Source organism: Rhinolophus sinicus, chromosome 2, assembly GCF_057876585.1.
Source record: "Rhinolophus sinicus isolate RSI-liver-muscle chromosome 2, RSI-T2T, whole genome shotgun sequence".
NCBI lineage: Eukaryota > Metazoa > Chordata > Mammalia > Chiroptera > Rhinolophidae > Rhinolophus > Rhinolophus sinicus.
Window position 1 is genome coordinate 85,027,512 of NC_142502.1, and position 25,240 is coordinate 85,052,751.

At 33.8% G+C, this 25,240-nt stretch overlaps 1 protein-coding gene across 1 annotated transcript in view; it reads left to right on the plus strand.

Annotated features, from left to right (window-relative positions):
* COL21A1 (collagen type XXI alpha 1 chain) overlaps positions 1-22,393 on the plus strand; it is a 155,991-nt gene extending 133,598 nt beyond the window's left edge. Inside the window, exons 18-30 of the mRNA XM_088795643.1 lie at positions 1,273-1,317; positions 3,316-3,369; positions 5,031-5,084; positions 8,015-8,068; positions 9,930-10,001; positions 11,763-11,798; positions 14,404-14,448; positions 17,688-17,720; positions 18,190-18,336; positions 18,427-18,481; positions 18,953-19,153; positions 19,970-20,047; positions 21,127-22,393. Of these exons, the coding sequence (XP_088651769.1) occupies positions 1,273-1,317; positions 3,316-3,369; positions 5,031-5,084; positions 8,015-8,068; positions 9,930-10,001; positions 11,763-11,798; positions 14,404-14,448; positions 17,688-17,720; positions 18,190-18,336; positions 18,427-18,481; positions 18,953-19,153; positions 19,970-20,047; positions 21,127-21,314 (1,062 nt within the window). The 3' untranslated portion in view covers positions 21,315-22,393. The remainder of the gene's footprint in view (positions 1-1,272; positions 1,318-3,315; positions 3,370-5,030; positions 5,085-8,014; positions 8,069-9,929; positions 10,002-11,762; positions 11,799-14,403; positions 14,449-17,687; positions 17,721-18,189; positions 18,337-18,426; positions 18,482-18,952; positions 19,154-19,969; positions 20,048-21,126) is intronic.
* Positions 22,394-25,240: the final 2,847 nt, after the last annotated feature.

Consider the following 25,240-nt stretch of genomic DNA (forward strand, 5'->3'; position numbering starts at 1 on the left):
AATACATTGAGCAGTGTTGTATTAATAAAGTCAAGATGTGAAAGTCAAAATAATGGCAAGCTCTCCCTGTAATAAAAGATATTTGATCTCATTGACTGACAGTGGCATCTCTATACCTGCCTGGTTTACTGAGGAGAATACTGTTGTTCTTTGAAAGCCCTGATGATGGAGAGAGCTTTCAAAGAAATACTGATGGGGCCCAATTTCCTTGTCTTTCAAATTCCTTTTCCTGCCAGCTCGTGGACACACACACACACACACACACACACACACACACACACACACAGAGGCAAATGTTAATTATTTTATCCGAAGTTTCATCAAGAAGGGAGCTAAATAAGGAATAGAGACAGTGGAAATGTAACTGCTGTGTGCGATGTCAGAGGGGTAGTAGATTGGGGGAGGGGGTTACCACTTTATGAGGGGTATAAATGTCTAACTATTGTTTGTACACCTGAAACTAATAATAATAAAACATTTTCATACATGTAGAATCATACTAAAAAAAGCTATGAAGAATGAATAAGAAATGAAAATTGATTAGTACTATCACTGTTTTGGGCAATAAATGATCATTTGGGTAAATGCATTGAATGGCTGAGAATAGAATTGCTTTCTCATTAATAAGTATGCAAAAGTTGTTCTCAAATTTATACATTTCACATTAATTTCCTCAATCTTGCTAGAGAACTTGTACGTTTGGGTTCAGCCATGTGAAAAAGTTCTCTATTTTTCTTTCTTTCCCCAAACTGCGGTCTACATATTCTTCATGATTTTATCAGCAAGGGAATCATTAGGAGAAAGATTATCATATTTTACTCAAGGAGTTATGTTCCTGGGTGTTTCAAGGCTCAGTTTGGAGTAAATTATTGATCCATTAGTTTTTAATTACAGTTGTGATACTATGAGAGCCCTTGGAACTGTTGTCTGAATCTGAACTCTGATTTGATGAGTTTTATTTGCATTATTCATAATATCCTTATTTTGTCACTTATCTTGGTCTGAAAGAAGGACCAAGGTTAATAGCCTCAGCTTCTCTTTTTGAAAGCCCTTATTTATAACTTTAAGTATCAATAGATGGTCATATAATATTGATTCTCATAAACTTTTCCTTTTCCAAATTAGATTATTATAAGTAGCGGTGTTAACTCTAAATGGATTATATGTTTGAAATCATGCATTATTCAAGTTAAAAATCCAGTTATAATCTATTCTTTCTAAGGTTACAGTGAATAAATATTTTAATTAATAATCTACTTTATTTCTTTTTAGGGAATCCCAGGATTTCCTGGAAACCAAGGATTAATGGGACAAAAGGTAAGTATTAACGAAAGTTGAAAGATTTGGGCCTGGATCTGCTTATTAAAAGGGCAAAGTGGTGATGCATCTTCACGTAGAATACCTTTTTTACCACATTCATGGCAACAGTTAATTGTTCAAATATGGTATAATTTCAGATGCTATTATTTTGAACTTACAAATTACTTCTTGTTGTTGTTTTATACAGATAATATTAATTCAGATTTACATACATGCTTTCTATTTTACTTGGTTGCTTTTCTATCTTGTGCTCTTAGACCCTCCTTTGGGAGTAGTTTTACTGCTTCCAGAAATACTATGTCTTTAGCAGTTCCTTTAGTACAGCTATCTTGGTAATGAACTTTCAGTTTTTAGTTAATTACAAATATCTTTACTCTTGTTTTTGAGCAATAATTTTGTGGGACATATAACTCAAGGTTGACGATTATTTTCTCTTACCACATTGAGGATTTTTTTCTATTATCCCCTGGCTTCGGTTGTTAACTATGAAAAATCTGCTTTGATGCAAATTACCATTCTTTTGTAAGCAGTCTCTCCATTTGGGATTTTTTTAAGGTATCCTATTTGTTTTCAGTGTTTTTAAAACTTACTACTATGTATCTAGATATAGACTTCTCTTTATTCATCTTGGGGGGAATTCAGCTTGCTTCCTGGCTCTGTGGAATTATTTCCATCAACTCTAGAAAACATTGGCCGTTATCTCTACATTACTACTTTTTCATTCACTCTGTTGCCTCTCTCTGGAATTCTTGTTAGATATATTTTATCCCTTCTAATTTTGTCTTCTATATCTCTAAATAGCTTTTTTTTTTTTTCATATCCTTGATTTTTGTCTTACATTCTGGTTAATTATTTTTGGACATATTTTCCAGTGCACTTATTTTTCCTTTACTGTGTCTAATCTGCTGTTTAAATCATCAGTTGATTTTAGAAAATTAAACAGTCATATTTTTTATTTCTAGTTCTAATTTTTAATAGCATCTATTTATGCTTAATAGTTTCTTGTTCTGTTTTCAGTCCTAATAGTCTTTCTGATTCCATTTTTTAATTTGTAACTATTTCACATATAGTTCTAAATTCTGTTTCTGAAAATCTACTACCTGCAGTTTGTTCACATTCCTGTTGACTCAGTCTGTGGCTTGCTGCCTTCTCTTTTTTTGTTGTTGATTATGAACTCATTGCTGCATATTAGTTGATGGAAGTCCTGTGAGCCAACTTGAGGCATGGAGAGCTGCCTCCTGCTGGTATCCACAAGTACCATTTCAGTCCCCTTTGAAAATCCTGCTTCTTCCAGTGGCTGGCCCAACAGTCAGTTTCCCCGAGTTGAGCATCCACTCTCAGACAATCCCAACCCTCTGACTCCTGAATCTCCCCCTTTGGCAAGGTTTCTTAACAGTTTCAAATCATCATAGTTATAGCCCAACCCAGAGTGTATTGTATTCAAATGAGGGACCTTTGAAGACCTCCCCTACTTCTTATAAGACTAGCACTTTCTCACAGAGAGCGTTATTTCCAGGGGTTTTTGTTCTGGATTCAGAGACTCCCTTGGAGCACTTAATCAGCCACAGTCCCTGAAGTTGAAGTCTAAATGCTGTTGTTCTGTGCCCTAATTTTTAAAATTAGTTTGTGTTTGCTATTATAGTGCTTAACCTCTAATAAGAAAATGTTCTCTTGATTTTTTTTTTCCTTTTGTCTCACTTTATCAACTCTTTGTGAACTGGTAGTTTTCCTTTGAAAGAATGGCAAGTGTCACACCTGATTTCCTAAGGATAATATTTGACTTAGTAATTCCACAGACCCTAGACCCAAATCTTTAAGGTGTTAGATTCCTGAATTTTCAGCCTTGCCTTCCTTCTTTCTTGCAGTAGATTAAGGGAATAAAGAAAAATTGGGATGGTTGATAACGATTTTTTATTCCATAGAGCTTTGGTAGGAAGTTCCTGGAAATAAATTGATAATTTCTGATATTAAATGTGATCTGTATTTGATTTTTAGGGAGAAATTGGGCCTCCGGGACCACTAGGAAAAAAAGGAGCTCCGGGGATACCTGTATGTTAATGTTATTATTATCAGAGTGTTTGAAATATTGTTACTATGTACTAGGCGTTTTCATTCTGGAGTTCAGAAAATTGGATGGGATCCAGCAGTGTGCTTTCGGGGGTCCACAAATTCCATCCATTTGTGTGAAAAAGATTATGTTTATGTCCATTTTTCTAGAAGATTGTAGATTTCTTCTGATTCTCAAAAACTTGACCACTAAAATAGAGATCAAGATTCCTTACTATAGATAAACCAGAAAACAAATATTCTAGTTATTCATTAAAAAGTACTAAGTACCATGAAAAAGTCTAAAGCTCAATGTTATTTTTCCATTTTTCAGAAATTTACAAATTTATTGTACAAACGATGCCAAATACATTCAGAAGGGGTAGTATAGGAAGATCCTAAATCTTGGAAGTTTTGAAAGTGGAAGAGACATATGAGTTTGATATTAGAAATTATAAAAATTTGGTTAGGTGTGTGCAGAATTACATAAAAGTTTTATGAGTTTATTGCTAGAAATGATGTTTATTTTAGTATATGAATCAAACTGCTTATAATAGCTTTTTCTTTAAATAAAAGAAATCACTTTCACATTTGAGAGTTTATGAGTTTACATTTAATTATGTAAGTTTAAAAAGCAGGTATTTTACTCAGTGCTTGCTAAAAGATTGTTGAACTTTGCATGTCAGAGTAAATAGGAAAAAATAATTTCCATTAAATCTTATTCAACTTTTGGAGAGATTTAAAAGAAGATTCTTATATGGAATATTCTTCCCCTATGTACACCATCACTACCAAGTTATTTGTTCATTGAAGTAATAAATTAAACTTGCTTATTTACCAATATCTAAGTTAGCCTCCAGAAAAATGAAAGTTTTGAATAGAACTTTATTGAACTTCAGGAATATCTATATTTAACATTCCTAATATATTTTACACTGTGCTATGAACTAGCACATTTTACATATTATAATTGCAATGATATCCTAAATTGACAGTCAAGCATAATAGTGATAACATGGCATTTTTAATATGAACATATTGGAGATTATGTTTTCTGATGATATTGAGTTATTTATTTTGCTCATCATTTTCCTTTGCCATGTTTAAGAGGAACCAAGTATTTTAGTATACGTAATAATATTTAAAGTAAACGTAAATCAGGTCCTTGATGCTAGATTAGTTATGATTGTCTGATTTGGAATTATATGGTTAAAATATGGCCATTCTGTAACTTGAAGAGAGATTATTCAGATAATTTATTAGGTTGCAAATCTTTCAAAATATTGTTCAAAAAATAGAAATGATAAATAATGTTGATGAAGATAACATCTATGAAGAAACTAATTCTTAGCCATCATGACAAAAAGGAAGAAAAAGTGTAGGAAAAATAAAATTTTCTTTACATTTGTCTTTGACTAGCTCTCCAGTAATTTGTGCTATTTGTAGATTCTTTAAGCAACAGAATAACAAGGACTCTGCTAGCCTTCATGCTACCTTGCATAGGTTGATTCTTTATTATCCTTTATTTAGATGTGTATGAGAAACTTTCCCAAATATTGTATTATATTTTAATGGCTTAATTATGATGAGAATGTGTAACTTGAAAATATATATTAAAATACATATTTTTACATTACTTTTTAAATTCCTGCTTAATAATGTAGGGTTTGATGGGAAGTAATGGCTCACCAGGTCAGCCTGGCACACCAGGATTGAAGGTAAATATAAGGAAATTAGTAAAATTGAGAACTTTGTGCAAAGTGACTATTTATGTACCTCAGTAAAAGTTTTAACTATATTTACTTTATTTTGAATGTGTTTTTAATTCTGTAACAATCACTTGTAAAAATAAAATCTTAGGCAAAAACTAGGCATGTAAGACAGAGTAAAGCAAGTCTGGTTTAAGCTGGGAAGGGCCTAGAATCTCTCACTGCTTAGTGCCCTGCTCCCTTATTGGCATCTCGGAGGGCACTGGGGAATACGTAGAGTTCTATGATGTATGGGGCCAAACCCACCAATCTAGAGCATTAGTAGTTATGATTGAGTACTAACACTTGTATCAATTACCCAGTACTGTTCTTAGTATTTATGTTTAGTGGAATGTATATGGAATTTTTATTTTTAAAATGTCTTGTAGTGAGTTTTATTAAGCATTTCTTCCCTCAGGACTGGGGATGCATATTATCTTCACTGTCAGATTTTTAAAAACTAAGACAAGCTTGGCAAATATATTTAGAATGTCAGGTTAGGTATGCTCATGGTAGAACTGAAATTCTTTGAATACCATAGTATGACCATTTTCTAGGTGTATAGAAGAATCATATGCTAAGAGAAGTATTTTTTGTTGTTGTTATTATTATATTTTTAGAGGTTCAAATCAAGTGCATTCTGGCTAGACTTAGGAAACTTTCTCAACTATTTAATGAGTCAAGAACAACCTTCCGAAAGGAAGGATGGAATTGCTGTTTTGGAAGCGTTCAACTAGGCATTAACCTGGAGGAATAGACACTAATCTATTCTACATTAAATCTCTAAAGTATTAAAGAAGAGACAGGATAAACTGTCATGGAACCCAATGACTAGGGACAAGTAGCTGCCCTTTCACCAGGGGTGGACCCCCCCCCCCTTGGAATATTGCAGGTCCTAGTAGTTGTAGGTGTGCAGAGTTGGTATAAAACCCTGAGTGACTGGGCTCGCCAAGTAGAGGTTCTCCATAATTTCTCAAGGTCATTTTTAGTTGTATACCCCTTGAGTGTCTGAAGTACAGTGGCCTCTCCCATAGTGTTCTGGGCACTCTAATTCTTGAGAATTCTTGAAAGCCTCAGATTTCATCAGCTTTTATAAATTAGCCACTTCACATTGTTGGTTCATACTGAGCTGAAGGTAAATTAAATCTGCTGGATTTTCTAGAAAAGATGTTAGAATAAGGTATTTGTGTCATTTGTAAATTCTATTGATTTGGCTGGGGAGGCAAGTAGCTGTTTCCATTATCACAGTTTGTTTATTTTTACATGAATGGCTGTAAAGTTCACTTTCCCTTATTTTGTACCTGTGCAATTATTTTGTTAAAAATAGATTCAAGATTTTAAAATTATACCTGTTAATGTAATCTTTTCAGCGAAACATTTCAACTTCTTTTCATGCATTATATATTAGCTCCATTGTTGGAAACTTTTTCTGCAAAGGACCAGATAATAAACATTTTAGTCTTTGAGTGCCATATAGTTTCTGTTGCAACTACTCAACTCTGATATTTTAATGTAAAAACAGCCATGGAGAAACATAAACTGTGTGGGATGTGCCCGTGTTCTTCTAAAACTTCATTTACAGAAACATGCATTGGGCTGGATTTAACACATGGGCCTTAGTTTATTGACCTCTGTATCCGCTTATCACTCCAGTTTTGTCAAGTATATGTTTATGGACCGTGCCTTCCATATCATTGGTACAAGGTCTAGAGTGAGACAAAAAGCTGTATTAAATAGAGCAGGGCTGAGGCTGAAATTCTCTGGTAAATCTTTAGAAAACTTTTAATTTATATTATCATACCTCTTTTTAAAATAGCTGTTGAACCATCATAAGTCTATTTTACCATACTATACTTTTGAAAAATATTATTTAAATGATATTAGGATATATTAACATGATCAAGTCATGCAACTTTTGGCAAGTCTCACTTCTCAATTTCAGCTTAATCATTTGTAAAATGAGAAGTATTCAGGAAACATTGTTCTATGGTTCAACAGTGCTGTTATGTGCTAAATGCTTTCATTAAATTCCTATTAGGTTCACATGTTTCTTAACATGAGCAGCCCAGAAAACTTTTCAAAAGCTAAAATGAAGTTGGTTCCCTTATGAGTGAACCCAACTTGGCTAAGGGTGATCATTACCTGCCCCTTCCAAGTGTCACACCGACGTGTTTAGTTAGGGCTTTTTCCAGACCTTGATTGGGTTGTGATTTCAGATAATGACATGTATTTGAAAATCAGAACTACCTTTAACAATCTCTCCTCATGAGCCAGTATCCAATCCTCTTTTCTTATCTTACATTCTTTGCTCTGTCAACTTAGTCTTACTCTCTAATTTCTGTTAGAAAAGTCTACACTGGAGTCCTGAAAAAGAGCACCAATGTCCTTCACCAATGTCCTTCAAACCAAACTAATGTTTTCTGACTCATACCGGTACTTCTTCAAAAAAGCCACTGTACATCTGAAGCTAATCTTCTTTTGTTCAGTCACATTTGGCAGGTAAATCATAGGGAGAAAGTGAAACAGAGTAAAGTGAATATTCTCAACCCAGAGAATACTGTTAAAATATATGGCTCTCATCTGGGCAGTGTGGAGACCTAGCTAATTAGTGCTCGTCCCTAAAGATTTGAATCTCTCCCCTTATACTTGAAGCTGCCAATATAAAAGGCCAGTAAAGCATTTAACACATGCTTTTCAAGAGCTTTATAAATGTGTGGGCTTACTTCTTTGCATAAAAGAATTTTCTTAATAGGTAGGCTTAATGTATAGAGTCTATGTTTCAAACAATTGGAAAGTTGAAAATGTAAAAATTATTTTAAATATATTTCCTTAAATGTCTATGTCAGAAAAATCGTAACTGATTTTTTATTTTAATTCTAATGGTTTTGATGCATTGACAGGGAAATAAAGGTGAACCTGGAATTCAAGGGATGCGTGGAACTTCTGGGCTCAAGGTAATTGTGATTTGATGCATTTGGAAATATTTTCAAAGAATTATGAATTCCCCCTCATCATTTGATGAGATTAACATTTTGTATCCCTTAAGAAAAGTTACCTGAGATTAGGATTGCGTATGTCACAAAATTAAGGTACATGAAAGGAAATGGCCGATGTGGGCCAATTGCATTTCTGTTTTTTGGATACCTTATCATAGTTTGGATAATAAAGGCATGAAATATGCTTTGACTGCTTTGACTTGATTTTTCTAGAAATGATAAAATTTGTATGCTAATATGAACACATTCTCTGGTCCAGAAAATATCACTGTTTTACATAGCTGAAAACAAAAGTGTGTGACTTCCATGAGTGGTACAATTCCTTTGTTTGCTGATTGATGGAACTTTAGTTTCAGTGTGGAGACCAATGGCTGCCTTCACCAATGTCCTTCAAACCAAATAGTTTGTTTCAATGAGATTTTCAATTCTCTTCCAGCCTTTAAAAATCTAGAGTAATGTTCAACAGCTCAGGAGTGGGCACAGTGAGCAAAGAAAACAAAACTTAGTTTACACAAAAGACAGTAGTCTTTAGTTCATATGATAGAGTTTTGGACTAATGGTTAAACACAAAACAGTACAACAGTGAAGCATGTTCAGGATTACATCCCATCTCTTACAATTTTAAACTAAATATTATTGAAACATCATCACTATACACTTTCTGAGAATTGCCTAAAGTTATTTTACAGGAAGGGAAGAACCCTTATGAGATGATGGAAAGTAGAACACTTGAGTTAAGATGACTCATGGATATTCTTTGTACTGAATAATTTATTTCTAAGAAAATATTCCATAGGTATAAAGAAAAAATATAAATATGCATACAATTTAGTATAAGGATGTTCACCCTAATATTGTTTATAAAATAAAAATTATTAAGCTAGTGTTTAATAATAGAAAATTTATTAAGTAAAATACAGTAAGCCAATGCAGTTGAATACTATTCTGAAATTAAAAATTATGTTTTAAAAAGCATATGACAGGGGTGGCTGGTTAACTCAGTTGGTTAGAACATGGTGCTGTTAGTAACACCAAGGTTGCTGCTTCAGTTCCCACATGGGCCACTGTGAGCTGCGCCCTCCTTAAAAAAAAAAAAAAAAAAAAATATATATATATATATATATATATATATATATATATTATAAATTCCCCCTCATCATTTGATGAGATTAACATTTTGTATCCCTTAAGAAAAGTTACCTGAGATTAGGATTGCGTATATATATATATATATGACTTAAGAGCTTCACCATAATCTATTTTGAAGTAAAAGACGTAATTATGCATACATAGCACATATTAGTAACTAAGTTGTGTATGTGTGTTTGTGAGAGGTAGAGAGAAAATATGTAAAAAAATTAAAATATTGGGTAATGAGAGTTTCAGTAATTTTTATTATTTCTATTTACCAGTTTTGTAGCAATAAAATAAGGTTTTTAATGTAGCAATATGAGAAAAAGTTTCAAGAAGGAAGAGAAAGTGGTTAGTAAATAAAAAAGGATACCTGTGTTTATTTTCACTACTTTATTATTTACTTTATTGTTGAAGTTATAAAACACAATAAAAATACCAAATATTTATAACATTTTAGAATATGGTATACTATCAGAACTTCTTAATTATAGGAAAAAATATAGAATATTTTCTTGGCTCTCCAGTAAACTTTTCATCCTTTACTATTTCTGTAGTAATAACTCTACACGTTAACAACATTGTTTAACTACCAGTTTGAAATTTGAAGTGTCTGCAGAGACAAAAGCAGTAGTATTGCTCGTAAGCAGCAGGTCTGTGATAGTTATGAAATTTCTGTATTACTCAGGGAGAACAAGGAGCAGTGGGTCCCCCAGGAGAACCAGGATACCTGGGCCTACCTGGAATTCAAGGAAAAAAGGTATTTGTTGTTTAGGACATATAATTCACTTTAAGCAGTTATTAACATGTGAGTTTTCCTTTAGTGAAAGTAGTATAGTAGGACTGATTATACTTTTAATGATAAGCTGACCTAGTGTATATTTATTGTACTATGTATAATATGTTCAAGCCCATGCTAATAGCTGTGGTGTCGTTCATGCCCCTGCGTGGGGATTGCCTCATAAATGAGGATTTTGAAAGGGGCATGCAGATCAGGAAATATAAACATACAATTACATAATATCCTGTAAATTTAGATTGTTTTGCAGTCATTCCAGGTGAGTCAAGAATATTTTTGGAAAAGTATTCAACATCTGGCACTCTTACCAAAATATGAATATCACTCTTTCCAAAATTAGGGCAAAAATCTGAAAGGATAAAAATTGTAACCAGCATGTTTGATCATGAAGTTCCTATCTTTAAAACAATTACGTTACATAGAAGTTTATTTAAAATTAATAAGGGGTTTCAAATACAAATCATATATACTCATATAAAATGTTGGTGAGATAAGGCAGCAACACTTCAGGTTCTCTCTCTCTCTCTCTCTCTCTCTCTCTCTCTCTCTCTCTCTCTCTCTCTCTCGCTCTCTCTCTCTCTCTCGTTAAGGAACGATGACCTGTATGTGTATACATATTATTATTTGTTTGAAGGTTATAAGAAACACTGACTGCCCATTTGCCCATTTGTCAAAGAAGTCCATGCCATTTTAAATACATACCTTTCAGGTTAAAAGCAAATATACTGGTTTTTGTTCTGGAAAGAATACAAACTCTTAGGTCTCCATCTTCATATTCTCTGCTGTTTCAGTTATTCTGCCATTTCCTTTTTCTATCCCTCATGTATTGTCTACTTGGCCCCTAAGTTATTATGCCCAGTCCAATCCTTGACCCCTTCATTTTGATGAGCAGTGGGAATCACTTGCTGACAGTGGAATGGCCCTCATAGCAGCAATTAATGCTAGACCCTTAGTGAATATTAAGTCAATATACTGTGAATATATGTTTAGATTTAGAGAATTTCCTTGTTCAAACACTTGCCATTTAAAATGAATGCTGTATTTTGTTTCCTGTAAACACAAAACTATTCCGTATGTTAAGATAGCATGGTGAGATAGAAATTTGAAAACAGTGTCCAAGTTCAACTTAGGTCGAGGGCTTACCTTTCCTGTGGGTTCATGACCTATAGAAATGAGGACATTGAACTAGTTAACCTCTAAGGTTTCTTCTAGCTGAGAAACATTTGGAAACTTACTATTATGGGATATAAACCCCCCTTCCCCTACAAATTTTTTTTGTAACATATTTTCTAAAATGTTGTTTCAACGTTATGTTTTATTTCATTGTGTCCTATGAAGCTGTGGCTACTGTGAATTTAATGGAAGATTTTCAGTTTGATATCACAAAACAACATCTGTCAAAATAAGTCCTCTCTTACTTGTTTGTTTAACCACAGATTGTGATCAATATAGAAAAGTTTTCTTCTTCTCGGTAAAATAGCAATAGTAGTAAACGTTCTTTTGAATGTACAAGCACGGGGAAGTGTTTATTTAGAACATCATTTTGACATAATGGGGGTTTATTCTCTTCCCAAATATTGTGTTGTAATCAGCTTCTGTATTTAAGGTACTTGTGGAATTTGCATGAGATCATGTATTTTTCTTTACTGTAGAAAAACATGTTTATTTGAAAGGATGCAGCGTATACTAGATTATGATACATGTAAAACTGCATTTTTGCAGGGGGACAAAGGAAATCAAGGTGAAAAAGGCATTCAGGTATGTTGCTGCCTTTTTTTTTTTCTGCTTAGCAATAAAATCAGGGCTTTGTTCTTTTTAATTCTTACATTGCTTTTACAACCCCTTACTCTTTCACCATCAATATCTAATTGTTAAATCCCAGCTTTCTCCTTTGCTACTAAATTTCTCATATCTCATCAAGTCTAACTTTAAGGTTGTTCACCACTTCATTAGGTTAGAAAACTTGGGAACTAAGTGATTCAACAAAATAAAGACATCAATTATATCACATACTTTTAATATATATTTATTTATATATTTACAGTGTATATGTTTCAAAAAAGATTTGAATGGCTTATGGCACAAGTAAATTTGATAAATCATAAACATAAAACATATTCAAACTAATAATTAGAAGGAAAATTATACCGAAAATTATATCAGGCTGAGGAAATCTAAGCTGGTTTAGAAAGATATTTGGTTTAGGCTGTCTTTACAACAAAAGCAAAGAGAAGAACTGCTACTACTGTGGGAGACAAGGATAATTTCCCCTCCATTTAAGTGGCTTTGGAATGGGTTTTTTCATTAACTGAACACTGACCCATGAATAGGATGCCATTAGCGGAATCAATGATATACTTATTGGAATAAATTGTATCTATTGGTCTTTCAGTTTTTTAAGTTTTAGAAATGTAGGACTTTTTCAACTATAAATTACATACCTAGTGTCCATATAGTACTTTAACGATGTTTTTAAGACTACAAAGCTCAGTTATAGTGGCTCAGTTTTGCTATATAGAATAAGCTCAATGTGAAAAGAAAAATACTCTGCAAAATTTCACACAATTTTGAAAGTTACAGAATTTCTAGAGGTATGAAAGGACATTTCAAATTGAAGTAATAGTAGAATCAAAATCTGCTAAGGACACAGTCTAACAGTTGTTTCATAGACTTTTTATACTGCAAATATTCAATTATTATTATGATACCTGAAATTAATTTTGAAATTAGGAGTGAGGTAAATTGCTCTAGACCCATATATTCCCTTTTACTTCTTGATGTTGCTTTTGGATGTCTCGTGTGCACCATAACATGTCCAAATCAGAAATTGTCATCTTTCCCCATAAACCTCTCTTTCTCATAGATTCTTTGTCATGGTAACTGGTACCACCAAGGGGAAAAAGTTCTTGGAAATCATCTTAAAACTCAATCTCTTTCTCTTTCTTCACATCCAGTTTTACATATAAATGTCTCTTGAGCTTGGCCTCTTTTCCCTGTCCCCACTGTCCTAATTATTTCTTGTTAGTGATCCTGGAAAACTGTAATATCCTCTTAACTGGTCTATTTGAGTCTAGTCTATTTCCTCCCCACTGCTCCCCGAACACTTTTACCAGCATGCAATAACTACATTATATTTCTGCTTAGGAATTCCACAATGGTGCCCCATAAATTTCAAGATATAGTCTGTCCTATAAACTGCCTCCTAGTTTTACTGAATCTTGTTCTTTACACGTATCCCTTGCCACTCTGCCCACTATTATCCACTATTGCCCACTGCTTTAGCCAAAAGGAATTACTTGCCTTTGTCCTGTGTCTGTCTCCCTGGTACACCCTCTTATTTTTTCTCCAGTTGGTGACCTCTATTCTACCCTGAAGGCTGCACTCAAGGTTGAGTCATTACCCTCCCCATCTGAACGTCTGCCAGATGTTCCTCCCTATGTTCCAGTAGTATCCAGCCCAAATGTCCAATTACACAGTGTACACTTATCAGACAGTGTTTTCATTATTCTTTTTAAATTTTTTATCTTCATCATTCTTGATTTAATTGCTTATCTTTCCCACCACATGTTAAGCAATTTGAAAGCAGCAACGATATCTCATTTCGGTGTCCTTAATGGCCAGCAAAATAGGTGCTTCTCAGTAAATATGGGCCATTTACTTATGTAAGTAAATGAACAAATCACTATGAAAGAGTGATTTAAAATTGTAGTCACTAGGTCTTTAATTGCTTATTTTATCTAGGCATGTATTTTTCTAGAAACTGCTAATTATCTTGTTTGACATAGGGATAAAGTAGTGCTTCAGAGTCTAGCACAGTGTCGTATATGGTAGGTATCCAAGAATATTGAACCGACGAATGTGTTTATATCTTATTAATTTTTATCTCTATTCATTTGTCCTGATTTAAACATCCTCATTCAAAATATTTTTGCAGTATATTTTTAATTTTTAAAAATTGCTTTAAAAAGAGGTCTTCTTGTCTCCATGTGTATAGTCAATACTGAACATAATTATGTCATTGAAATTAATACAATGTCCACAGCCATTGGATGTTTAAATTATTTTCATGCTCTAATGTGGACTCAGCAGAACATTCTCAACTACCTAAAATTGTTTACATGTTCCCCCAAAGTTTGTTCCTCATCTATATCCATTTTAACTATAAAATCAGGTTGGTTTTCCTCTCACGTAATTTTTTTTCTCTGAGAGACTAAGTTCCCCATAACTAACATCATTTTAAATATTTGCATTCCTGCTTTTGTGACATATTTTCTAGAATACAGGATAATACATGGTTTATGTTGTATGTGTGATTGCATTATATGTGTACAAACTAACTAGTAACATTTGTTGAATTTTAAAGGGTCAAAAGGGAGAACATGGAAGACAAGGGATTCCAGGACAACAGGTATTTTTTTTTTCTTGGATGGAAAACGAAATAATGAATAACATAAATGAACAATGCTGAGAGAGAGGGTTACTTGTAAATTAAAATGAATGGAGAGAAGTATAGATGTAATGTACATTCTAAGCATATGGAAATTAAAATGTTAGGGGATGGTGGTATAATGATTTGCTTTAATTGTTCATTTTATGTTTTTATTTTCCCATACTGATAATATTGGTGGCTGTGAGACTTGCTTTTCAATGCTTTTTTTTTCTGGCCATGTAAGTGACTGAAGGTAGTCAATTACACCCATTTTCTGGAGTATTTATTGGCCAAAGGCAGTCATACAATGGTGGCATCTCCATACCTACTATTTAGTTTTGATTTTCTTCTTGGAATGGATGAGACCATATGTAGTGGAGGATTGCACTTGTTTTTTTCTAATTTATTCAGAGATATAAAGCACTATGCCAGAGACTTACTAAAATGCAAATTTGAGGGACTGTGTTATGGAACAGATACATGATAAGATTGTTTTGCTTCTTCCCTGACTATACTCTCCTTATTAAGTAGTGTTTCAGTGAGGTTAGCATGTGGCACGTAAGTTGAGTCAAATCCAAACTGGACCAAAACCAAAACAAAAACCATAGAAGTGGTGAATACTTGTGTAGCATGCATGCTGCTGCACTGCCTACAGTCCAGCTTTGTTCCAACTTGGTCAGCATGGAAAGGGCAGCTGTACATATGAGTCCTCCCACAGGGTGGGCCTCTCTCACATTTGGTGAAAGAAGGTTAATTACACCAGTTCTGGAGATAGGGAGATAAAACTGTATAGTGATGTCTCTGAGCACAGGGGTCTCTGTTTCTCATCCCTTGGAGAAGTCTGAAAGTCCATGGGGGAGAGTGTTTGGAAAGATATGGCAGCAAGATTGTCTGTAACATGGGCTAGAAGGGGAGTGCGAGATAGTAAGAAGAGGTGAGACTTTAGAAGCTAACAATAAGCACAAAAGTATCTAAGAGAAGTAGATTCAGTTTCCCTGTTATGTTCAATGAAAAAATGTCTTTTATGTTTGGTATTCTTCCACTTGATGCAAATCTACTTGATGACACTACCAACTCTGTCCTTTTCCCTTCCTGGCAACACTGACTGATGCCCTCAGTTTCCCTAAGTTAAACACACAGTATCTATAAACACCTGTTCTCAGAAGAAGACCTTCATCCCTCCATTTTTTTAACCTCCCCAACCTAGGCCTTTCACCAAAAATTGTTACTCAAAATAACTCTAAAAAAAAAAAAAAAAAGGATATTTCCTTTGGAATTTGAGCTCACTACTTACTAGCTAGCTCACTGGCTTATAGATGACACTGTCTCCGAGTTTCCCTTAATTTATTTCTTTCTCGCTTCTCAAAAAAAAAAAAAAAAAAAAAAAGCAAGTCTGCTCCCCTAAGGCAGGATTTGGGTTTTGGGTTCCCTAGAAAGCTTCTGCCCTAGATTTATTGAAAGCCCATATTTCCCACCACCAGGAACTGAGCCTATGTGGAATATCCTGGGACCAGAACAGTTGTTGCTTTTCAACAGCTGAATAGTCTACTCAAACTTTTTAAGTAAACAAAGACTTAGTTACCTACCCTGTTTCCCTGAAAACAAGATCTAGCTGGACAATCAGCTCTAATGCGTCTTTTGGAGCAAAATTTACTATAAGACCCGATCTAATTTTAATAGAAATAGAAATAGAAATAGAAATAGAAATAGAAATAGAAATAGACCAGACCGAGTCTTATATTAAGTTTTTCTCCAAAAGATGCGCTAGAGCTGATGGTCCAGCTAGGTCTTATTTTCGGGGAAACACGGTATTGTCCTACGAGGTGTTGCATGTGTGTAATTTTTTGGCCTTCCAGTTGTGAATGGAGTTCAGCTGAATGTTTCTTTCATGAGATCATCTTAGTGGGTTTTCAGATGACAGCTGTTTTCAGTTTCAGCTCTAATTCAGTTCTAGTCCTGAGAACTTACTGTTTTATCTTTTCTCTTTCACGGGCTCTAGTTTTAGGATTATGCCTAGTAGGAAATACTGCTTTATTTCTATAGAACCCTCAATATTTAAAAAATGGCCTTATAGAGAGTGTTTTGCTCACCAATAGATTTTTATATGAAAATTAAGTTAGTGTCATTATGCTCACATTTTATTTTGAGAATTTACCTTTCTTTGTGCCATATACTGATTTTACCTAAATTTTCTTTCCTTTTGTCTAATTTGGATATCCATATGTAACGACCCTAGAAATAAATAAAAATAAATATTTGAACTCAAAATTCATTATGTGAAATGTTATATACTAAATTTTATATTGAATTGCAGAACACAAGTTTTTTATTTTCAAGTTGAGTAATGAAATCCTACCTGTGTATGTGAAAGCCATACCCTTTCCCTGAACTGATCTTGGGTGATTTTAGAGCTTGAGTGTACAATGGATTACAAAACTGAAAAAAAAATTCAATGCCTTTCCTGAAAGTTCTTATCATCTATGTCATTGGAATGAATATGTGAAAGAGATGAGTGGCAGGTAATTTAATAGAGCCATATACATGTATGTATCCAGTGATTGTAATGAATGAATTTCATGTGTGGACTCCTCAGTGCTTGTATCACTGGGGAAAAATACCATATTGTACATTACACTGATTTTCTAACATCTAAATTACCAGCAGTGAGTGGTTTAGGCATAGGATAAATATGTATTTTCTTCACTATTAATTACCTTTAATGGTATCTTTGCCTTAACTCATCTTTTGTCATAGTACTCAATCAAAGTTTAACTTTAAGAGCATACATTTGGAAAATAGAATACTCCTCTTAATCATAAAATAAAAAAAGGAAATATACCTTATCTTACCTGATGTGAATTTTCACTTTTATTAAAATAATAACATATTTTAAATTCAGAATAGAATTTAAAATACTAGAATTCCCATTCTAACCTCAATATTTGACCTGTAGCATATAGAAATATTCACATCTAAGAATGAAATAGTTCAGTAAATTAAGTTTTATATTATCCATTTAGCATATTGCCTAGTCATTAGTGTCCTTTAAAAAGGCAAAAAAAAAGGTCTCTTATATGTGAAATTCTAGCACTACTTCTATCAGTATTTTCCAAACTGAAAATTAAATTCTGATTTAATGTGCGATAAAGGTGCATGCCACATTACTAGTATTGTAGCTTGCACATTTATTAAAATTTTTTTCCTATTAATTTTCAAAGGGAATTCAAGGTCATCATGGTGCAAAAGGAGAGGTACGTTTCTTCATGTATTATGCTTCCTCTGCTCAGTTCTTATTGCTTGGATTTTCAATATTATATAAATCTAGCAATTGACCTTGCGAACAGAAGATGTCTTTCATGGTCTTCAGTAGTTCCTAAATAGTGATTTTGGGGAGATGTAGATTCATTCAATTAGGTATGAAATGTTATGTGTCTGCCAATATTATCGGTTCATTGTCATGCCTCTGGCACTATACCTACTGCCTACATAATATACTCAATAAAAAGTGGATATCTGTAGGGTTTGGTGGATGGGTAGATGGATGGATAAATGACAGTTTAATGTGATATGAAACTCCCTTCCTGATCAATAACCATATTTCCCAGCTCTTTCCAATATAACTTATGTATGTTCATATCCATATCCTTGAGGGTTTTTAAGATGCAATTATAACTCCTAAAATATTTAAATAGAACTTTTGAAGATTTCTTTTGTTTTTAGAAAGGTGAAAAGGGAGAACCTGGTATCAGAGGTGCCATTGGACCAAAAGGAGAATCTGGGATGGATGGCCGGATGGGGCCTATGGGTCCCCAGGGGCAACCTGGGGAAACAGGGCCTCAGGGACCTCCAGGGTTGGATGGGAAGCCTGTATGTATTCTACTTTCTTTCATAGTTTTCATATTTTCACTGCTTTTCACTTGGTATGTACATGTTATAATCCCTAATAATTTGATGCAGGGGAGAGACTTTTCAGAACAATTTATTCGACAAGTTTGCACTGATGTATTAAGAGGTAAGTCTCAAACAGAGTTTTTAATGACTTTTAAAAAAATGTAATACCAATTTTGGGTAGAAATTATAAAAGATATGAAGAAGATAAAGAAGAAAGTAGAGAACATTTATAACCCCTTGTCTGTTTTTTTCTAGATTAGTGTTTTATAAAGATGAAATACTCTTTTGTAAATTTTTCAGTAAAGCAATTTATAATTATTTCAATTAAATTTTCTAACATAATTATGATAATTCATAAATATGAATGTCATAGTTAAATTTGTTAATTTTATTTACCACTTTTTTGGCAGAGAGCACTTTTACTTTTTTCCCCAATTTTAAGCAAATGATCAAATTTTACAGAACAGTGAATTCCTCAAAGTGACATTATTGGCCAATAGATATGCATCTGTAAATTTTTAAAAAATTCTTAGAGATACCGTTAACTGCCACTCACCATTTAAACATAAGGCGGGGGGTGTTTGTTTTTAAGCCCAGCTACCAGTCTTACTCCAGAGTGGAAGAATTCAAAATTGTGATCATTGCCAGGCGCAACATGGCTCCCCTGGTATTCCTGGGCCACCAGGTCCTATAGGCCCAGAAGGTCCCCGAGGATTTCCTGGTTTGCCAGGAAGAGATGGTGTTCCTGGATTAATGGGTGCTCCTGGACGCCCAGGTGCCAGAGGATTAAAAGGTACTTAATTTGTGTGCATAAGCAAATGAACAACAAAATAGTACTTTTCGGATCCTCACCCTAAATTCACTTAATAGGAAAGAGTTTGTTTTTGTTTTCATGATAACAAAAAAAAAAATTGTAAATCCCATAGTATTTAAATAATTTTTCAACTGAGGTAAAGAGCATTTATTTTATTTTCTTGAAGCAATATTTTCAAGCAGGGGGAGAGAGGGCAAAGTTATGAAGCATGAGAAGTTACAAATTAGAACATGTTGACAATGAACTTAGAAATTTTACTTGAGTCAAATAAGGTCTTTAAATAGAAAACCAGAGATGTCACTTCCTTTATTTTGACTTTGATAACTTCCTGTTACCAAAAATGATTCAGTATTTTTTAATTATTGAAAAAATAATGTTTTGCAACCATACTTCCTAATAGCCCACAACTAAATTATTTCTCTTTGCCTTTGAATGTTTATGTGAAGTGTTGGTTGATAATTTTTCCCTGTAAATTTAATATTATGTGAACAATTTAGATCTTTCAGCAAAGCAATAAAAAAACAACAACAATGATTAATAGAAAAGGCTAGTAAAGCCAAACCATTTTTTCTTTCTTAATATTTAATCCCCATTAAATATTTCTAAACCACTGATAATTTTATAAAATTTTGCTTCAAAAATGTTTCCCATTAGTAGTAATAAATAGGTGGCAAGCTATTTTAAAAATATTTGTTTTTCTTCCAATGTGTATATTTTAACAGCTCTAAAAGAAATAATCTAGGAGGCAGTGATTTTACAGGAAAAATTAGCTTACTCTCACCTTTGACACTGCAGGCCTACCAGGAAGAATCGGGGCAAAGGGAAGCCAAGGGTTTGGGTACCCTGGACAGCAAGGTCCCCCTGGTCCACCAGGTAAGACTTTGTATATGCTCATAAGTGTTGCTGCATGTTTTGCTTTAAAAAATCAACATAAATCTATATCCAATAATTTGAAACCAAGACTCTTTAAGTCACCTCTGCTAGCTGTGTTATTTAAATTTGCCATGCCTCAGTTTCCTCATTTGTAAAATGGTGAGGATATGTTTTCTGTATTATGACATTGTTGGAAGATTATCTGAGTTAAAGCATATAGTGCTTTTAGGACAGTACATGACATTCGTAGTTATATTTTCAATTAAATATGCCCTGTTATCATTTTAGATGATGTTACCACCTCATGAGGCTTTTGGGTGGATCAAATAATTTAATATTGTTATGTAAAACACTTAGAACAATATCTACAATTGTAGTTAAGTGTTAAATAAATGTTTATTAGTAGTACTAGTAACAGGAAGTAGTAGTAGTAGGAAGTACCCCGAAGCGCTCTGCTCCATCCCCAAACCTGAATATTTTGCTTTTGTTATTTTGAGGTATCAACTTTAAAAGGCCATCCTAAATTAACTCTCCTTTCTTTGAACATCCTAATGGAACTAATTAGTTTATGGTTCACAAATTAGTGCCATAAAATCTATGTGTACTGATCACTACTAGGGGCAATGTATTTAGATGTGCAAACTAAAAAAACATGTGTACCAGTAATAGTCATTTGCAAATATGGCTCAAAAGTGACTTCATTAGAGTTTTAACTTACCTATATATCACCTGCTAATTTATAATGATATTGGCAAAAAATATACTGAAAGGAAGAAATAAGTTTAGAGCCCACACACTGAAGTGTTAGAATGTTAGCTCAATGTCTTATTAAGAAGCATGATTGCTACATTAATATAGCATACTTTAGTTTTACAAAAAAGTACTGATTACTTTTGGATGGTCCTTTTCAAAGTGGATGGTGTATAGAATTATCAAGAGAATACATCCTCTTTTCACATTAGTGCAAATATGTACAATTTTCAAAAAAAATGTTTTCAGTTTAAATATCTTACAGAATCAGCTATCTCATCACCAAAAGAAAACTCCTTTGTTAAAATGTTGTTAATGTCCCATCTTAGGTCCAGAGGGCCCTCCTGGAATAAGCAAAGAAGGTCCTCAAGGAGACCCAGGTCTCCCTGGCAAAGATGGAGATCATGGAAAACCTGGCATCCAGGGGCAACCAGGTCCCCCTGGCATCTGTGATCCATCATTATGTTTTAGTGTAATTGTCGGAAGAGATCCATTTAGAAAAGGACCGAACTATTAGTGTCTGATGCCTCATTCAGCAACCTAGGCATGGTGCTTTTCTTTTGTGGTCTTTTGCATCTCAGGAAGATAACCAACAGTAATCCCTTGAAAAGAAACTAAAGTACCTCGGTGTTTTTATTATTACTGTTTTCCTTAAAGGAAAAATATATGAAAGGTCACGTATACTGATTTTAAAGTCTCCTCAGTAACTTGGAGCCTTTAGATTAGTAGCATTAACTAAATCTCAAGGGTTTCTTGTTAAGTCCATTTGTTTTCATCAAAGTTGAATATGGAAAACCACCATTGCCTGTTCGTCCATGTCAGTCACTGTGAAATATTTCACATTCCGCCTCCATGTAGCTGAGTATTTGAGTTCAATTTCATGTCTGTGTCAATTTCATGTTTCATATCTCATGACTCATGCTTCTACATTAGCCAAAACTTGTATCTGGTAATTGGAAATAAGATCAGGGCTGATATTCAGCTGGGACAGACCTTATTGCCGTACCAATCATTTACTCCAGTGTCTGTGCTTATTTGATGGGGTGATGGACTGCTGGGTGGTCAATGTTTTGAATATTACCCCCGAATACGATTAATGTGCTTCTTATTTCATTTGCATAGTATCAAATTTGATTAATGACTAAGCTAAGAAAGTATTGATTACACAGGGAATGGTTAAAATTATGTAACATTAAAACATTTTAGAAAAAACATTTCATTGTACTTGTTCAGCGTGTTCAAAGAAAACACAAGTTCAGAAATACTAAAAAGACTTTCTTCTTCATACTTGCTGAGTAATTAGAATGTTTGTTGTATGCCTTCATTTTCTATTTCATTGATTATATGTGTATGTTCATATATGTTAACTTTCATTGTAACAAAGCTAATGGGAATAAATGCTGTAGTTGAATGAAACTCCTCGGTTCCTATTATGTCTTGATATTTTTGGTAGACTTTAAATTACTATGAACAGTCTTTTATACTGTACTTAATGCTTTTGTAAGAAATATAATTTGAGATATTTCATTCATATCATGCTCTAAATTTTGTATTTGCTTGTTATTCAAAGTACAATAAAGTTTTGTACAAGCCGGATTGCAGTGTCTTTTTTTAATACTTAAATTTAATTGATTGTTGAGTATATTATCCATATCAAATGGTCATTCATTCAGTGGGTGTAAGTTTATGTACCCTATTTTTAAATAACTGGTTCGTCTGAAATAAGAACTTAGAAATTCAGCTGGTGTGCTACTCACCTAAACAGGTATAGCATCTGCTTCCTGGCTCAGAAATGGCTGTTGATCAATGTTTAGTTTGATTGATATGTCATTCTATCACTCTGATGAGGATTTTGGAGGAGACTGAAGTCCATGACATTTCGTAGCTGAATTGGCAAAAGGCTTGGTTTGATGTTTTATCTCCAACAAAGCCCCAGGTATCTGCTTAGGCCTAAATATCTCTATTAGTTATGGCATTTGCCATTAAGACCTGGTAAAGGAGCAGACTAGGTAGTTGGTATAATTTTTTCATTCAACCAGCATTGATCACATGGCCGTGAAATGCCAATTACTGTGCTAGGGATATGGTGGCAATATAGTTACACTTTATGACCTGAGGGAACTCATGTCTGATGAGGCCCAGGTAAGAAAACAGATGATTCTAATACATTCATTCTAAGAAAGGAGAAAGTGGTATAGAAATGTGTAGAATGATGCTATGGACTGAATTGTGTCCCTCCCAAATTCATTTGTTGAATCTATAACCTGTGTGACCATATTTGGAGATAGCGCTTTTAGGAGGTAATTAAGGTTAAACGAGATCCTAAGTGTAGGACCCTAATCGTATAGAATTGTTGGCCTTATGAGAGGAAGATATCACTCTTGCTCTCGCTCTCGCTCTTCTTGCTCTACACACACACACCACAAAGATGCTATGATAAACTTTTCTCATTATATTTACCATATAGAGTATTACTATATATATTTAGCCGGAACATTTTTTCAGCTTTGTAAATATGATTAGATTTATATCCTTAAAATTTAATTATCCAAAGGAAAAAAAATACAGTTTTCATATGTCGAAACCACAGTTAATGAAGCCATTGATACTTTGATGTCTTGCCTATCTGCTTTACCTGTATGTGGTTCAGTTTATCTAATTAAAGTGCTCTGGCTAGGAGCTTTGATTACTTCTTCAGATTGAAAAAAATATTGTCAAAGGAGAGGTTGGAAGCTCACCCCTTTTATTCCTCAGTTACAGATCTGGCCCACCAGCGGGATTTTAGCTGTGGTTCCTGGGGGAGGCAGAAAGTTGTTCTTATCATTATGTAAATATTACAATGAATAGTCAAACCGCATGTCCTGTCATCCTGGTCCAGTACATTGTATAAAATGTCAACACCAGAAATTAACAGCTCTGTGGTTAAAGCATTGAGTCTAAACTTTGAGGGCTGTCGGGCTTGATGGGGAGCCCAGAGGGAAACAAATTAAGAGTATGTCTGTAGTTTTAAGGGAAAAGACCAGAAAGAAACCCCCTTTTTAGTTATATTGAGCTGGAAGAACTGTTTTAACAAAACTTTACTTCAAAAGCTACATAGAAAATTTTGTTTTGTCCCAAATAACATTTTTGAAATAAGGCACATTACTCTTCCTACTCATTAAATTATTTATGGGTTCTGCCTTCCCAGAAGTAGGTCTTTAGAGAGGAATTTTAAATAAATAGATTTCAAAAGTCTCATAAAGTCATTTTGATTAAAAAAGAAAAAAAGCGAAGAGAGATCTGTGACGTGGGACTGTGGATGAATCAGATAACTTCCCTGAATTTTTTTTTTTTTTAATCTAAAACAAAGGGTTCAAGTTACATGTTTTTCAGCAGGAAAGTGAGGATCTGTGTGTGGGTTGGATTTAGAGGGAAATCAATTTGAAATTATTTTTTCCACTTGTGACCTCATCTAGGGATTTTCTAGCAACAAACTAGATTATGTAAGGTTTAATAATACCTTTATTAATCTTGGAATTTAGTGTATGACATATACAAATTTTATTCATTTTGCATACTAAAGGAGCCACAATACAGTTTGTTCATGTTATATAGGAAGTAGGAGGCAGTAAAGATTCAAACTTAAGTTCCTTCTGTCTTCAGACACTAGGCCATGTTCCATCATTATTGTCCTGTCCTATGAGAACTGACAACTAAGAAAGTTGTTACAAGTATTTTACTCTCATTTATTTTATTTCCCCTATTTCTCCTCATGATAAATGTAGTGATAACAAATCCTTAAAATAAAATTAAGCTCTGAACTTCCTTTAAGAATTATTAAAAGGGGAGGAGCTTGGGCAACAGTGTCTAACTCACATTCCATTCGTTTGTGGTATTAAAAAGTAAACAGTGGCACAGTAGAAACGTTGAGAGTTTACTTGAGAAAAAAGCAGATTCTAATTGCGGCAATGCCAAACCGGAAGTTAGGAGTGCTTCAACAACAGGAGCTGGGGAAAGACAGAGAAGAAGTGGAAATAAAGGCAAAGAAATTATTTGTGTAGCTATACATTAAGGGGTTGCTTTATTTGGTAAAGGCTGTCTGGCTATTTGTGTTTAGTACTTAGGTTTTGTTTTCTTAATCTTGAGGCTTTTCAGGCTTATATTTTGGTTTTCTTATGTAGTCTACTAAGGCACTGAAGCCACCTTAGTCTAATGGCATCCTTGTTTAATTAGTTTAACATTGGTTACCCCACAGAGGCTCCTAGTGGAAACTTCCTCCTCTGGCAATATAATAAAACAAGTATTTTCAGATTCAGAGATTAAGAAATGTATTTAATAACTCGTCCTAAATGACAAGTAAAGAAGTGATAGAAAGGAATAAAATCAAGAGTTTTAAACGTAATTTCAGAAATATATTTCCTTTTTAATAGTCATTAAACTTTTGTACTAGAAAGAAATCATTGG